The sequence below is a fragment of the Crotalus tigris genome, unplaced genomic scaffold, assembly GCF_016545835.1.
Source record: "Crotalus tigris isolate CLP2741 ecotype Arizona unplaced genomic scaffold, ASM1654583v1 scf7180000018085.976183, whole genome shotgun sequence".
Classification (NCBI taxonomy): Eukaryota; Metazoa; Chordata; class Lepidosauria; order Squamata; family Viperidae; genus Crotalus; species Crotalus tigris.
The window spans coordinates 55,924-72,254 of NW_024096816.1; the positions used below are offsets into that span (position 1 = coordinate 55,924).

Below are 16,331 nucleotides of genomic sequence, written 5' to 3' on the forward strand. Positions count from 1 at the left end.
TGTCTGTGTATTTGCATGTGTCCTGCTACTTAAAAGAGCTAACTTTTAAAAATAAACAAACAAAAGATTGACTTTTATCCATTTTCTTTCCTAGAGTAGGCAATCACAAAACTGCATCTCACTTACTTTGGCCATGTCATGCGGTAGAATTCACTGAAGAAAGCAATTGTGTTGGGAAGAGTTAGTGGTAAAAGGGAATCAGGCTGCCAAAGAACATGATGGCTGGATACCTTCTAAGCTGACACCAGCCAGAGCGTAGAAAAATTCGAAGAAGCAGTGCAAGATCAGAAGATGTGAAGAGATCTGACCCATAGAATCACCAAGAGTTGGACATGACTAAATGGATAACATCAACAACATCAGCGTAAGCAGGAATTTGTTGCATTGAGAAATTCAAAGTGGCCAAAGGCCTTCTGACTTGTTTCCACAATGCCAACCAGGTGCTTCTTAGAAACCTATAACTACAGTGTGAAAATATCTCCCAATTATTTGGCATGAATACACTCCAGGACAGTCAGCTTACTTTAGCCCTTTTCTAGGCAGGATTCAACATACTGACTGCCATTAGATCAAATAGTCTGCATGTGCCAGGACTTTAGCTCAGGATTGGGTGATTTCTCCATGACCTCATAATAAAGAAAAAGAGCAACAGAAATAGGTGCTAGTATGGAGAAAATGCTGGATTTGTGCAAACAACAACTTAAAACAGCTGTAACCAGTCCTAAGGTTTGAATGGTAATTATCTCCAAAATTTGAAAAATAAGGCAAATTAGGTTTCTAAATTACATCTTTGGTTGTATGAGTTGGGCATGAGTCACAAACCAAATCTCAGAAATAGGGTCCCTGAAATCCATCTTTCAGGCAAAAAGTTCTGGGTTTCTCCTTTTTTCAACAATCTCCCTTCCACATCAAAGTTGTCTTTAAAAAAAATACTTATTAGAGAAATGTGAGTTCCTTAACCTCTAAAGCAGGGGTCTTCAAACTTGGCCCTTTTATGACTTGTGGACTTCATCTCCCAGAATTCCTCAGTGTGCCTGGCTGAGGAATTCTGGGAGTTGAAGTCCACAAGTCATAAAAGGGCCAAGTTTGAAGACCCCTTGTCAGCGCTGTGACATTGGATGTCGTCACTCTGACAACTGAGAACCAGCAGCCATTTTTACTTTTGCTTTTAATGTGCCTTTCTATTCTTTTAGAGTTCAGATGTAGAAGGGGGGATGGGGTAAATGCCTGAGGATTTAGTTAGCCATAACAATGTAGAAATGTGGAAACTCAAGGATGTGTTCTGATAAGGTTTTGGCGGGCTGAGGGGCCGGAGAGGAAAGCACTTGTTTTGTGCTAATTGGGGAATGTGATTTATGACAGCTCTTGTGGGGTGGGATTTGTAATTTGTTACTTTGTATCTGGGAGGAGGGGATCTCATTTTTGGGTTCAACTATGTAAGTGCCAATACTTTGTTCCTAAATAAAATGTTCTTTAAGGAAGAATTCTTGCCTTGAAGTTCTTTTACTGGTTTCATCTATTGGAACCATGACACCCCTGCTCTAAAGCAACCAGCTATTTGTCTTTTGTCCCTAACTATGTGCACCTAAGAGAAACCGTGGTAGATTTTTTTCCCCTTTTCCCCAGTGCTCTTTTAGAGCAATTCTTGGCTTTTCAACTCTACATAGACCAAACAATTTCATACACTCTTTACAGTATCTCAACACTCTACACCTTGTATCCTTTATCTTCAGACTTTGGCCTTCACTGTTTGGCAAACAAGCAAGGTCAAAGGCAAGAGATGGGATTATGTTGTTTTATAATGTTTTTTTTAAAGAAATATTTATTGGTCAGCTCTAAGTAGGACCACCACTTTTCCTTCTAATATAGATTCCTTCTTAATTACAGAATATCCCTGATGAAGTTAAATGCTAGCAAGCACCAATAGGACTTTCACTAGAATCATGATATTTTTCCCTCTTCTTCAGGCTTCCTGAATCATGTGTCAGAAATAGCTGCAATTTTGCATTACCCAAAGCCATCCCATTCCATGAATAATACTAACAGCTGCGAGAATATTGAGAGCTCTTACCACACAGATCCTCTAGCTCAGATTTCTCTTAATTTGTGATCTCCACATGTTTAAGATGACAACACTCACTGGCTGGGGCTGATGGGAATTGTGATCCAAACACCTGGAGATAGCAGGTTGGAAAAATATACTGTAGACAGAAGTATCTACTCCCCCCACTCCCACCATTACAACTCTGGCAGATTAAAATAATAAGAATAATGGCAATAAATGACAGCAACTACTTTTACACAATCCTTGTGCTCTTGCATATCCTGTGCAACTGTATGTAATTTCCATACTTTCCACAGCTGGCAAGATTCTGTTTCTTTCATTTCCAGAATCTGAAGCACATTGGTACAAAATCACCGTTATTTTAAAGCAAAGCAGCTAGTCTGTCTCACAATTACCAAGAACAAAACTGATATCAGAGCACAGACTAATTATGGGAACTTTTAGAAAGGATGAAGTCTGGTAGACAGTCTCTTCTGATGGGAGAGGACAGGGATGAGTTTCTCCCCACTGCAAACCCAAATGGCTGTCTGCAGACAAATCCTCCATATATGGCATGCACATATGCACAAAAACCATACCCAGGCCAGCTTGAGTGTTATTCCCACAAGAAAAATTAAACACTCCTAATGCTTTTTTGAAGTGAATTGCGCCCCCCCACCCCCTTCATTTGCATCTTATAATAAGGATGTTATCATTCTAGTTTATAGCTCAGCTCTTTAGTTGTTATCTCTTGGGGGCTTAGATTGCTCCTCTAGAGTTCAATATCTGTCTGTGAACAAAATGTAATCTTTTGAAAGCACTTTCCTTCCGTATTAACATTACAGCTCTGATGAGTTAAAGGTTTTTCACTTTTCCAAGGTGTACAAGGTGTTTTGCTATTCCAGAGCAAGTCCACCAGATAATGGACTTGGTTGTACCACCCTCACTCAGCAGACGTGCTGTGTGAGTCAGCTACAAGCTAAGAAACCCTTTTCACCTCTTTATGCTGAGCCTTAATCTCCAGTGTGCTCGGTCTCTTACATTTAGATTAATTATAAAACCTTGTCACTAAGATATTAAAATGATGTTTAATACACAAAAGGGAATAAAGGAAAGGAAGGGATGGGGGTGGAAAAAGAATGTATCATTTTGCCCCATGACCTATCTCACCAGTTGCATGCAATATTGGCTTCAAGTTTATTTTCTTCCTGCATTTCTGTTTCATAACTATTCTTTTAATGGCACATTGAATAAAGGGCTTTTCCTTTGAAAATGCCCAAGGCCACATCTACCTGAAGTGTATATATATATATGCTATATATTGTCTCCATACCAGCAGAGGTGGTAAATTCAAGAATAACTAATCCATGAAAAGGAAATCATGCAGAAAGGTTATTCTCCCCTCTCAACACCCACTGCTCCTCTTCTCTAAGAATAATTACCTTGGTAAAATAAGAATAATAGTAATAATAATGGGGCCCAACAACATGACCTTACATAGAGAAAAAGAGCCATGAGCATCCAATAAGATCTACGATGAGCATTCAGATCTTGCTCTCTCGCTCTCTTTTTTTAAGAAATCCAAGCTTTCATTGAGTCAGGTTAAAAACTCCAAATGAATATTCAGGAAAATGATGAATATTCAATGAAATTGTGAAAGATCTCCTCATAGTTTCATTCCAAATTTTTTTTATTTGAAATCTACAAAACATCTATCAGAAACTCTTCTCTCTGACCCATCCTCCTCCTCCCCCCCACACCTCATTGTGAACTTGGCTGAAGATTACTTTGAAACCAGTTGATTTAAAGCTTACCATGATTGCAAAGGAAGCAGATTACCCTCTATAGTGAACAGCAGATAGTCATAGAACAGGGATGTCAAACTGGCAGCCCACAGGCTGGATGCGTCATGCACAGGCCATGCCCACCCCAGCTCCACAAAGGCACAAAACGTTGCGATATGTCATATGTCACATGACACAATCAGGTTTAACACCCGTGTCATAAAACACGTCCCTCCAGTGATTGTGGAAATCTACCTTTGTGTAATGTTTGAGAAGCTGTTGAGCTCTAATGGTGATTAAATCTAACCGGCAACTCTTAAATCCACCATTGACCACAAAGTCAATGGATGTATTTATTTCTGGGAATGATAAATAAATAATCTGCCTCAGAGAGTTCTTCTGAAAGTGGATGGAAAGACAGATGCTTGAGAGATGGCAGGGTGCAATAATGTACATAGACTATTACATCATTACCAACAACATTCTCATCTAAATAAAGAACTATATTTGTTTATTAAATTACTGGGCCACCCTTCAGTACAAGCATTCCCCAAATTCATGCAAAATTACACAATTAAAAACAATTCTAATAGTATTTCCAACAATATTACATAGTACATAAAACAGCAGTGATAAAATCAACATGATGTAACAACTAAAAGCTTGGGGAAATATAAAGGAATTTGGCAAAGTCTAGGATTCTATAAATAAGATGGCACCACTTAACAGTTGCCTCTGCAACTTTGTCATTACTTGCTGTGTTTCTTGAGAGTAGGACTAGCTACCATGGAAGTAAACATTCTTTGGGTAGCCAAATCCCAAGAGGTGAAGAGTTTTAAAGATAAATTTCAGTAGTTTGAATTGTGTTTAGAAATTGATCAGGCACATTTCAAGCTATTATGCCTAGCCCTTCTGGAGTCAAGGCTTTAATGAAGGAGGTTTAGCCTTTCCTCCCATGCTGTTTCATAATTCAACCCATCCTCCAGCTCCTGTTGCTCCTAGGTTCTGTTCATTCAGTATCCTGGGCACATGGTGACATAGGTGTACAAAGTACTGTTACATATAATGGGCACCCCTGCATATACACAGAGCTAATTCTTCATATAGTGTGACAGAGTGATTCTTACATGTGCTCCATATGGCCAGATACATAAATAATATATACAACTCTTTGTATGAAGGCTATTTGTATGAACATCCTGATGGTGTGCTTGGTTGCAAAACACAACATATTTCAAAAGATGCAGGCATTTTTCTTTCTATATAACCAGTATTATGTGGAGAAATAGAGGCCAGAACCTCTGCTTCAACTTCTTGGCCTATATCCCTCATCCCCTGCTGCCACCCGCCACTCCCCAGTTGAATGATGTGGATGGGAGCCAAATGCTTGACTTGCTTAGACTTCACCTTGTGCAACTTACAACCCTGATTTTTCCAGCTTCAAAGAATGTAAGGAGGAAACTTAAGTACTTGCAATGGGATCTGGACAGACAATGGTGTTAACTCATCCCTTATTAACACTGCAGAAAATCACTTTGTGTGCTAGTACAAAATGAGCTCCAAACTCACACTGAAGCAGCCACTCTGTAATTTTCCCAATTATCCAAATACCATATGAGCTGGAACCATGGATGGAGGGGGGAAACAGCAGTTTATTTCAATAACCTTTTGTGTTTTAGGTAATTTTTGTTACTCTTGGATAAATGGTATGGGTAGGGGTATGACGTTGAATGGTTCCCTTTGCCTCCTACTGTTATTCAGCTAACAGTGAACACCAATCGCATCATGGTGTTTCCTGCATATTTGGGGTCTCAAGTTCAACAGAAGAAAAAAAGAAGAAGAAAGGTTGGTTTCAGCTAACTTTGTGATATATTAAGGAAGGGAACCACATTAAGTTTATGTGGCAATAGGTATTAATGAGTAATAAAGTGCAATTAAAAGAAATAAAAACCAATATGGAAAATGAGAAGTCCTCATCATTCTTGCCACAAGAGCTGTACCTCCTTCTCATCTTCACCATTGCCCCCAAACCTAGTCCAAGTTTTTGGAATGCATTCATTTGCTCTGAGTCAGAAATTTGGCAAATCACCAGGAAGGAAAATTCCAGAGCTGTAGGGAATGTCTCTGTATGATGTCAAGAGGTAAGAGGATTTATGCCATAGAAAGTAGACATGATTAAATTGTAAAACTTTTAATTCTGATGCATCTTAAAACCCCAACTTAGACTTTTAAAACAATGATTTCTGTAATTTCTACTTGTATTTCAAACTATGCAAAATATCAACTCCCACCACATCACTTTTCTAGTAGATGAGCTATATAATACTAAGCCAGAGGCAATCAATGTTTTGCTGGCCAGAGCAGTGGGAGGTGGAGGGGAAAGATGCAAAGGGCACCAGTAGGCAAAGTGATGATGACAGAATTGAACAAGGCTCTGTCATGGAAACACAACTCTGGTTTTTCTTGCATTTGGGAAAGATATGTTTTATTTATGTTAAAAGGCTATTCCTAAATTTAAATTTCTATTTAATTCTACTTACTTCCCAAGATGGGAAATGGACTATCTTGCAAATGGACTATCCATGGTATATTTGGAGGAGGAGGAGGAGGAGGAGGAGGAGGAAACAGTTCAGGGATTTCATGTGATCTGTAATCCTTCAAAAAAGCTTGGGCTTAAGGAAATGTCTGCACACCCTTAGAAGAGATTCTTGGCTCCCGGCTCCTTGGATCCCACCAGAGAAATGAGGTCATCAATCCCAATCTAGCTGGCATGATTAAATAACAGAGTTCCAATGCAGAATTGCTGGCACATCAGTATTACAGTAGGTAATGTATTGTTTTAACACAGGTAGAAACACTAGCAGCACCTTCTCTTTTACTTTTGTGAACAGGAAGAAAGGATACATAATGAGTTATAGATCCTAGTCAGTGCAAGTTTAGTTTGACAGATGAGCATTGATTGGCTGATAGTTCTTCGTGCTCAGCTATTGGTCAGAAAAGACAAACAGTGATTGACTGGTAGTTATCTGCAGACATTACTCAAAAATATAGAAATGTGCCTGTGCTCATAATATTCCGTCTTTGAATGAATTGGAGATGGTAGAACTATAATAGTTTTAGTACTTGCAAACTAAAACAATAACTTGGTGATTTATAGACTTCTGTTGAGCCTAGAAGACCTGTTTGTTTTACCTATCATGGCTTATTTCTAATTGTAGGCATTAATAGACACATGCTCCCTGAATCTTTTGGCTCTGAAACAAAAGCGAGACACTTTCCCCTATGGCATTGCCATAGGAGGGCATATATTTGTACAATCTAAGAATTGCCTTAGTGGGAAAGACTGTGATGAGATGATTGTCTGTATCTGCCATTTAATCCATTGCTACCTGTCAACATTACCGCATGAGGTCTTGCTTTCCATTTTTAGGCCAGACTGGACACCACATAGACCTGTACCTCTATGGCCTTTCAGACCAAGAAGTGTAAGAAAGAAGAAAGATCTGAACTCTAGAAGAGTCCATTGAAGGTTGTTGCCTTTTAGCTCAAGATATTCAAATCCTTTCCTACATTAACACAATTTAATGAACTTTGTTTTTATGGTTAATTTCTCAATGATATCCTGAGCACTAACAGTACAATCCTGGTAATTTCCTTTGTCTACTTTTTTCCCCCTTTGCTTGCTCACTTACTCTTTTTCTTTTAAAAATGATAAATCCATTGAAGGGAGAGTTTAACTTGGAGAGGACAATAAAAAGCTGGACTAAGCAGGCAAAATTTTGGGTGCAGTTGGAATTTTTACAGCATGCTGGTCTGTCTTACAAAAAGACTGCTATATGAAGGCTTGCCTACTCAAAAAATTGCTGCCATACTAGCTTGTCTGGCATGCAAATCTTTGGATAATTTGTTTCAGTGAAGGCTTCAGCCCAACACCCACCAAAGCACCTTCACTCTATTCTATTTCTTGTTGGTTGATTGAGGCACTGGAGCTGCTTTGCTTGGCAAAAGTGAATTTTGTATGCACACACACAAGCTGCTTCTGTGAACATGAAGCAGCCAATCAGATCAGTGATTTGCCTCTATTAGTTCTTTTGCCATTATGAGCCGATTGATGCACCTCACTGAAGTGAATTGATTGGGTTCCATGTGGGTCTGTGTACTGTCACAAAGGACCCATTTCCCAGAAGGCATCTGGTGAGGATGCTTGCCCCCTTGTTCCTTCCACTCCTGGGGCAGGTGGGAATAAAGGCAAACAAAGCATTCAAGGCTCAGTTTGGAAACACATGTTATGTTGGAAAGCAAAGAGCAATGCCTCATTTTCAGCATGACCACATCGTCCTCTTTTACAGAAAGGAACTACAAAAGAAAATAATTGCAGAGGAGCAAGAGACTTGGTGTTGCCAAAGGAGATACTGATGCCAGTGTTGGTTCTCATTAGATCTTATATTGCCTATCTCTGTAATGAAGTCTGATGCAAGAGCTGAAGACTAGCCCAGGATAAGGAATTCTTGCTGCTGGTGTTGTAGAACTTTATCTAATGAATCTCATTGCTGGTGACTTCCAAGAGTTTCAAATAAACTTTTCCTACAAACCCAACAAGCAGACAGCCATTCTGAAAGATTCTGGAGAGAGTTCTTTGAGCAAGCATACAATAATCTCACTCAAAAACTATTGAATTATTGAACCCTATTCAATAAAGGTGTGTTAATGTACAAGCTTCAGACTAGGAAATCAACTGTCATTACTTCCTCAGAGTCTTGCATCCAAGGTCTGGCTTCAAAACAAACAGGACAGAGATCTTTATCACTATAGATAAAAAAAATTCCAGCAACTGAACTGGAGGGGGAAACATTCCTGGAATAATTCAGGATTGAGAGTAGGACAAGTTTGTAAGATGAGAATTAAGTCCCTTTGGCAGTGACGGTGAACCTTTTAGAAACCGAGTGCCCAAACTGCAACCCAAAACACACTTATGTATCGTCGGGTGCCGGGTAGGCATGGCCCATTGGGTGGGCATGGCTTCGGTGGTAACGGCAAACTGGGTGGGACTGAAAAGTTCAATCAATCAATTCCAACTTTGCGAGATCTTTTTTTTCCCACAAGAAGTTGAAATTGATTGATTGATTGAACCTTTTTTTTTTTTTTGCACATGGCGGTGGAGGCCTAAAGCAAAAAGGTTTTATAAAACCCAGCTGAAAGCTTAGGACTGGGGCGATGGTGGGCATAGAGAAAGCTCTGCATGCCACCTGTGGCACGTGTGCCATAGGTTCGCCACCATGCCCTATGGTATCCATGCAACTATTCTCCCCATCCTATCCTTTTCATCCTACCAGTAATGGCTTTGATTGTTAGTTTACAAGTCTACAGAGTTATTGGCTGAGCTGGCAGGACACTCTTTTGATAATTGTTCCTTTTTGGCATTTCTGATAAAGTTCATGTAGAATCAGCTGCACTGACTGGATCCTCTAAGCCAGTGGTTCTCAACCTTTCTGATGCCGCGACCCCATAATACAGTTCCCATGTTGTGGTGACCCCCAACCACTTATACATCACTGGGTGCCAAAGAAAAGAAAAGGGGAAAAAAATGGCGGACAGCTTTATTTGGCGACCCCCTTGAAATGGTCGTTCGACCCCAAATGGGGTCCTGACCCACAGGTTGAGAACCACTGCTCTAAGCTCAGCAAAATGTTTTCTGCAACTAGCATTCTAAGTTCACCAAGAATAACAGGACATTTCATAGAAAGAGGAGACAGCTTCTGAGATCCAAACAAATTCAAATGTAACACTTTTCAAGAAAAGTTTTGAAAAAATTGTAATGAACTGTATTAATTATAATGAGTAAAACTAGAGCTTATTACTAAAACAATATTAGATTTTACACCATGGGCCAATACATTCTGCAGTTATAGAAGTGTTTGCATTTTAGATTTTCATATGGATGGTTTATGGTTTTGCATTATGATCTCCTGAAAAGAATGAAACATACAAAAAAACTGTGGGAGGTGGTTTCTTGGCTTCATCCTCAAAACTGCCAACTTCTCTGTTCCATCCTCTGCAACATCTATAATTTAGGCAAGGAAAAGCTTTTATAAGTATTTCACATATGGAACATTTATTCCAAAAGCATGAAATGTTACTCAGAGATTATAAACGTGTCTTTGTCTTCAGACAGCCATGTTTCAAAAATATGTTGCCCCACCTTGAAAATCAGTAGGTAAGTATGAACAGTAGATGTTGATGAACTACATCTCTCAATCAATATGGACAATTAGCAATTCATGATACTACAGAGCCCAAGCTCCTAGTCAGATGAACCCTCAAACACCAGTATCTATAGATCAGTCTTTATTTCTGCTCTGGGACTTCCTTGTCATTCCAGGTCACAGATTGTAGTCGTGCAAAAACTCTGATTATGAGCTATTGCAAATCTTGCATATTTGTGATATGCATGGATTTGAGACCATGATTCTTACATGTTCTTCTGGAAATTGGGACCAATACCTTCAGGCTGACCTGGCCAGTTTCTGGTACCCAACTTAGTTGAGACCTCAGAAAAGCGTTAGTTGCAAAACCATGTTAGCTGAAGTCCTCAAAGTAATGTCCTGTTTCTTTGCAATAAGATGTTTAAAAGGTTTTATGGTTCCTTCTCACATGTGACATAGTCCCAGCAAGGCTGCCTTAGGATGGAGCTGCAAGTATGGAAGTGGCTTCCACGGTGGTCTGTTGGGTCTATAAAATTGGACAGATTATGGCATAAACATGTAACTAGGGCCAAGGATGTAGATATTGTCCACTTGAATGATGAGAAAGATAATGAAAGTCTTATATTTCTGAAGTTTCAAAACCTCTCTCAAGAGAAAAGTACCTACTGGGACCTCTGCCATAAAATTCTAGCCATGTGGTTAAAAACATAGCAAGAACTCACTTTAAAGTCTGAGTGCTTAATAAATGGCACATTAAAAGCAGAATATTAAAAAAACTAAGAAAGGAACTTATTTCAACTTTCCCTGATGTTAATGGTTACTCCAGCACATTTAGAACTAAATATTCCAGCCATCAGGCTTCAAGACTTCTTATTGGGTATTCAGATTATCCAACAAGATCCAACATGAAACTGGCAGAAAAATGTATGTGTATCTTTCAAATTGCTATTCAGAGTTTCTGATAATTCCTTGTGAGCAACTGAAATCAGTGTGCTTTAATGAGCAGTCTGCTCCGGTTTATTAGCATTCTATAAAAATTGTATCAACCCGCCAACAGCTTATGATGACTTAATGCAATTTTTAAGGTTGAGGGGAGAAGGAAAATGTCACAAACAGGTTAACCTTTGCTATGTTTTATTGCCAAGACACTCAGTTACTGCATGTAGAAACAAGGATTCTAGAACCAAAGTAATTTAATCAAAGAAATAGAGTGGTGATGTATTGGGGGAGGGGCTGCCAATTTATTTTTATTTAATCTTTCTGAACTTTGTTGCAAACAGACTAGTTTGGGGAAATGAAAGAGATATTTAGGACCCAAGATGAAACAATATGTGATTGCTATTAAAAAGGGAAAACATGATGACTTAAAAACTTGACATGCAATAAGATCTTGTCAATGTTACTTTTTTTTTTTTTGCATATTTACTGTGCTTTTTCTTGTTTGGGCAGTTGTGAACCAAATTGCTCTTCTAATGAAAACAAAATCTTTCAATAATGTTCAGTGTAACTAATTAAATTACTTTCCCACTCTTTTAACTTGATGAGCTTAACCATGCCTTGATACGTTGCAAAACTGATGCGTCTCATTAAATTTCTCATGGATTTTTCTAAATTTAGAATTGACTTGGATTAAAGTTCTATAGTTACATTCCGTGTTGCTCTAGTTAGCTAGTTTTGTAGGTAAAATAAAGTTGTGTAGTAATGTGGGGAAAACCATGCTTGTATGAGAAAGTGGATCTGAAAGCTGCCTTGGTATATTCCTTCCCATATGATTTCCACTCACCTTCATTGTTTAATGGAATTCTGCTAATGTAGTGGTCTATGTGGGAAAGACCTATTGGGAACCGTTGCTCACATTGCTCTTTCTCCTAAGAGGATTCATTTCTAAGGCAGTGATTAAAAACCTTACTTAAGGCAATTAGGGCATTAAATCAGAAAGGGGAGTTGCCCTCTCCATAATATATGGCTTGGCTTATTCCAAATATTTAGAAGTAAGTTTGGGTGTCACAGTATCTTTCCAGCTACATCAATGATTTGGTCCAGAATATAATAATAATAATAAAGTTGGAAGGAACCTTGGAGGTCATCTAGTCCAACCCCCTGCTCAGGCAGGAAACCCTATACCATTTCAGACAAATGGCTGTCCAGTCTCTTCTTAAAAACTTCCAGTGTTGGAGCATTCACCACTTCTGGAGGCAGGTGGTTCCACTGGTTAATTGTTCTAACTGTCAGGTGGTTTCTCCTTAGTTCTAGGTTGCTTCTCTCCTTGATTAATTTCCATCCGTTGGTTCTTGGAAAATAGCTTGACTCCCTCTTCTTTGTGGCAGCCCCTGAGATACTGGAATACTGCTATCATGTCCCCCCTCATCCTTCTCTTCATTAAACTAGACATACCCAATTCCAGCAGCCTTTCCTTATATGCTTTAGCTTCCAGTCCCCTAATCATCTTTGTTGCTCTTCTCTGTACGCTTTCTAGAATCTCAACATTGGCATCAATTAAAGTATGTAGGCCATTCCAACACCAATAGTTTCATTTTCCACATCATTCCTTCCATGTTGTCCAGTTTCAGTCAGGCTCATAAGAATTATGTGATTATTTCTTTTCATCCCTCCATCCAAACTCTAAGGTAACTATATTAGGTAACTAATATAATTGAATTTCCATATGAGAGTGTCTAAACTAGTATTTCTTATCTCAGTGAAAACTTTTTGTTACTTTAGTATTTTCCTTGAATAGTTTTAGCTACCTTGATAAAATAGAGAGGGACTCTAAGAAGTGTATTAATTTTCATGTCACTTGTTTTCCCCCAAAGAACAAGTTGTACAATCATAGTCTGACACAAACACCTCTTAGATTTCATTTGTTTGTTATTTTTCCAAACAACGTAGCCCACCCACCCCATTGTCCCCCAAAATACATATTTAAGCAACAGAAAAGCAATACACCACAATAAGCATCACTTAGTTGCACACAAATAATAAATTAAGACAGTTGGAAACCCCACACAGAATTAGGCAAGAATATCAATGTGATGACTAGAATATGGAATTGTAATAATGATTTTCAATATTTCTGCAAACATATGCTGTCAAGAACTGTAAATTGTAGGGTGTAAAAATATAGGTTGTTTCTGGTTTAATCTGGAAAAGTAGATTTAGAAAAACTTATGATAATTTAGAGGCATGCTAGTCACATGGCTCATAGTTCAGTTCTTGGTACTTTCAGTTGAAAAGATTACCAGATTGGACCTTTGGAGGAGAAAAACAGCCACTTAGCATAGCACTGACAGTAATCAACATAAAACCAATGAGCTGGCTCAGTATAAACCAACCAGACTCCTTTACCTTCCCCCAGTTGGGGCAACAATCAGTTACATTCACAAACCTGGCTTAGCAACCCATGCATATACAATTTTTTGAGGGAGGCATATATAAATCCTGTGCACATCCCAAGTCCTCCACTGAAAACCTACCTATGTTTCCATTTGTACCTAGACCCTATGTGTTATTTTATCATCTGTCAGAACTATCCTTTCTCTAATTAATTTAGGAAAAAATAGTAGTAATGACCCAGCTTCACTTGTTCTTTGAAAGAGTGTTGCCCTCTGTGGAAAAATCAATTGCAGGAAAATTAAGATTTAAGCCTACAAAATTCCTGGCTTCTTCCTCCACTACTCAATCTAAATTCTTTGTAGGTCCTAGGCATAGAATAAACATGTACCAAATGGCTATAACCAAGAGCAAGCAGAACTTATTAATTTTGAAGTAGTAATTTGGGAGGATCTCCAGAAAGGATTAAGAGAGACTTCCTCTGAAATGACAAGAGATGTTGCCTGTCAATATAGCATAGGATACCAAAATTGCTGGATCAATGATATGGATCAATGATATGTAATTAATCATTGGGATTCAAAGCTTAAGGACTACCAACAAAAGGTAGAAAAGATATATTTCATGCTGGTCAAAGATGTACAACAGGCTTATCATGGAGGATGACAGATTTCTGTTCTACATTAGTAAAAACTTCTTGTCTACAAGAGCAGCTTGATAATGGAACCAAGCATCTGGAAGGTTAATGGTTCTGCTTCACTGGAGGCCTCCAGATAGAGAAGGGAAAAATAATCTGTAGGAGTTACTTTGGCTTTTAATTTAATACATCATAGGGAATTAATTAGTTGCTTAGAAGCCTCCCTTTAAATTCTATGATTCCAAGCCCATTTTATTTCTATCCATTAATTTTTCAACAAGAGTAGGCATATTGTTTCTGCCAAATGTTTTGGAACTTCCTATCAGCAAAGGATGGTGGGAATTGTAATGAAAAATATTTAGAGGTCACCCAGTTGTCTTCCCATACCAGTTCGCACAAAGAACCTGCTTCCATAAGAAAAGGTCAGGTATTTCAGACCCCCCAGATATTCAGGACCGGAGTCATTGCAGTGCCTGTTTCTGTCAGCTTTCTGCTTCTCTTTAAATCTCTTCTTGTTTAAACAACTTATAGCACATATCTTATGGGAAAAGCAAAAATATGGAGCTTCACTGGAAGAAGGAAAAGCACTATAAGGGAGTTACAGTATCAATATTCCCTTAATAAACACTGGGAAGTGTTCTGTGAAAAGATGGCCATTTCCATGATTGGACTTCATGAAGTTTGATCATATTTAACTAACAGGCACTTGCTTAAAACTTCCAAAGGGCTAAATAATAGTATTCCAGTTCTACTAGTTAGGGAAGACATGTTGCACTATGACATCTGTTGCTTTTACATTGAGTTTTGGCTACTAGTATGCACAAAATAACCCAGCAGAAGTCAATGGGAGCGGTTGTTCTATGTGTGACATCAGCTGGCATACTATTATGTCATTGCAAGCATTGGCTATGTTAGATATTGCCGCAAAAGTTCCTATTTACTGTGCTCTCCCTTCTGCCATTCTCCATTAGAGAATAGATGCTAAACAAAGCGGCTAAAAGGTTTCAGTCAGATATTCCTAAAATTGGCCTTGAAATATTCAGCATATACTTTAAAAAGAGAGATAATATCTCTTTATGCTGTCAAAGAAATTATTTTATGTTGAATCAGACCTCATAAAATTAATTTGTCCAAGTCCTGCAACTTTTCCAAGGCCAAGGACCGTGGTTGCTACAGCTGCAGAGCATTGTGCAGTAACATAATAGCATCACCAGAGAAGAAAGATTTCCTGTTAGTGGAAGGGGCTGGGAAGAATAAAATTTGATCAGTGCATTAAATCCATCAGAAATTAATACATCTATTTTTATGTATTTCTCATTGAGAATTGGCACCATCATTATTTGGTAGTTTCCACCAAATGTTGATTGTATGTTCTTGACAGACTCAGTGAATTGCAAAAAAGGACTCGGGAGTCACATACAACCTACAGGGTCCCCACACCACTCATCTACAGTCTCCTCTGTGATCCATGTAGAAGTTCAAAGGTCCAGGGAACAAGCCTTCCCAAACTTTAAAGTGTTCTAAAATGTGTTCTTTCAGGCTTTGGACATCATAAATGAGAAATGTAGATGTGCCTGAGTAAAAGGTTTGATTTAATAACTCCTTGTTTATTGGATCACTCTATTATTTTTAGGTGGCTTTCCCATTGCCATTCTAGAAACAAAATGGCACACAAGATTGTCAAATAAAAGGAATATAGATATATATAAGAAAGCCCTTGATGAAGAATTTATCCCCAATGATGTGGTTTTGCTATTTTGTTAAAAATATATAAATAGAAAGTCTTCTGGACAGGCAGCAGAGAGGTGTCTGCAAAGATCCTGCCTTTGATGCTGTTCAGTCAGGTAGCATCACGAACTAACCAAACAGCAAACCCCACTTGGATTTCACATACGTGGCGCAAATCCCCATTGCGTTTCAAATTCTCTCAGAATTTAAGCGTCCTTGAGCTTCCATCCGGAATTTGCCACACATCGGGAGTTCCCTGGGCGCTACGCCAACCTAAAAAAAAAAAATGGGGACAGAGGAGGGAAAAAAGAAAGGTGTAATATGGACCGAAAATCAAAGCATTTGTTTACAATTATGAGGATGCAGCACACTAGGCAATAGAGTACTTTACTTGATCACCTTGCACCTCCCAAGTTAACAATCTCCTATATTATCTAAGCAGAAAAATACAGTGCTCCAATCCAGCATATGTACCTAGTCACTCACAACAAAAGCTCACAGATTGATATGCTCATTGGCCAATTTCAAAAACTTTTATGGGTCAGAGTGCATTTTGTGATGGATGCATATGGATTCACCATAAAGAAGCCTGCATTCATGGTGTC

At 38.6% G+C, this 16,331-nt stretch overlaps 1 protein-coding gene across 3 annotated transcripts in view; it reads right to left on the reverse strand.

Annotated features, from left to right (window-relative positions):
- Positions 1-9,467: 9,467 nt before the first annotated feature.
- BCL11A (BAF chromatin remodeling complex subunit BCL11A) overlaps positions 9,468-16,331 on the reverse strand; it is a 238,749-nt gene continuing 231,885 nt past the window's right edge. For 2 of the 3 annotated variants that reach the window (XM_039347538.1, XM_039347536.1), the window contains exon 4: positions 12,947-15,999. In XM_039347538.1, the coding sequence (XP_039203472.1) occupies positions 15,926-15,999 (74 nt within the window). In that variant the 3' untranslated portion in view covers positions 12,947-15,925. Of the gene's footprint in view, positions 9,890-12,946; positions 16,000-16,331 lie in introns of those variants that run through there. The other variant, XM_039347539.1, reaches the window with a different exon arrangement.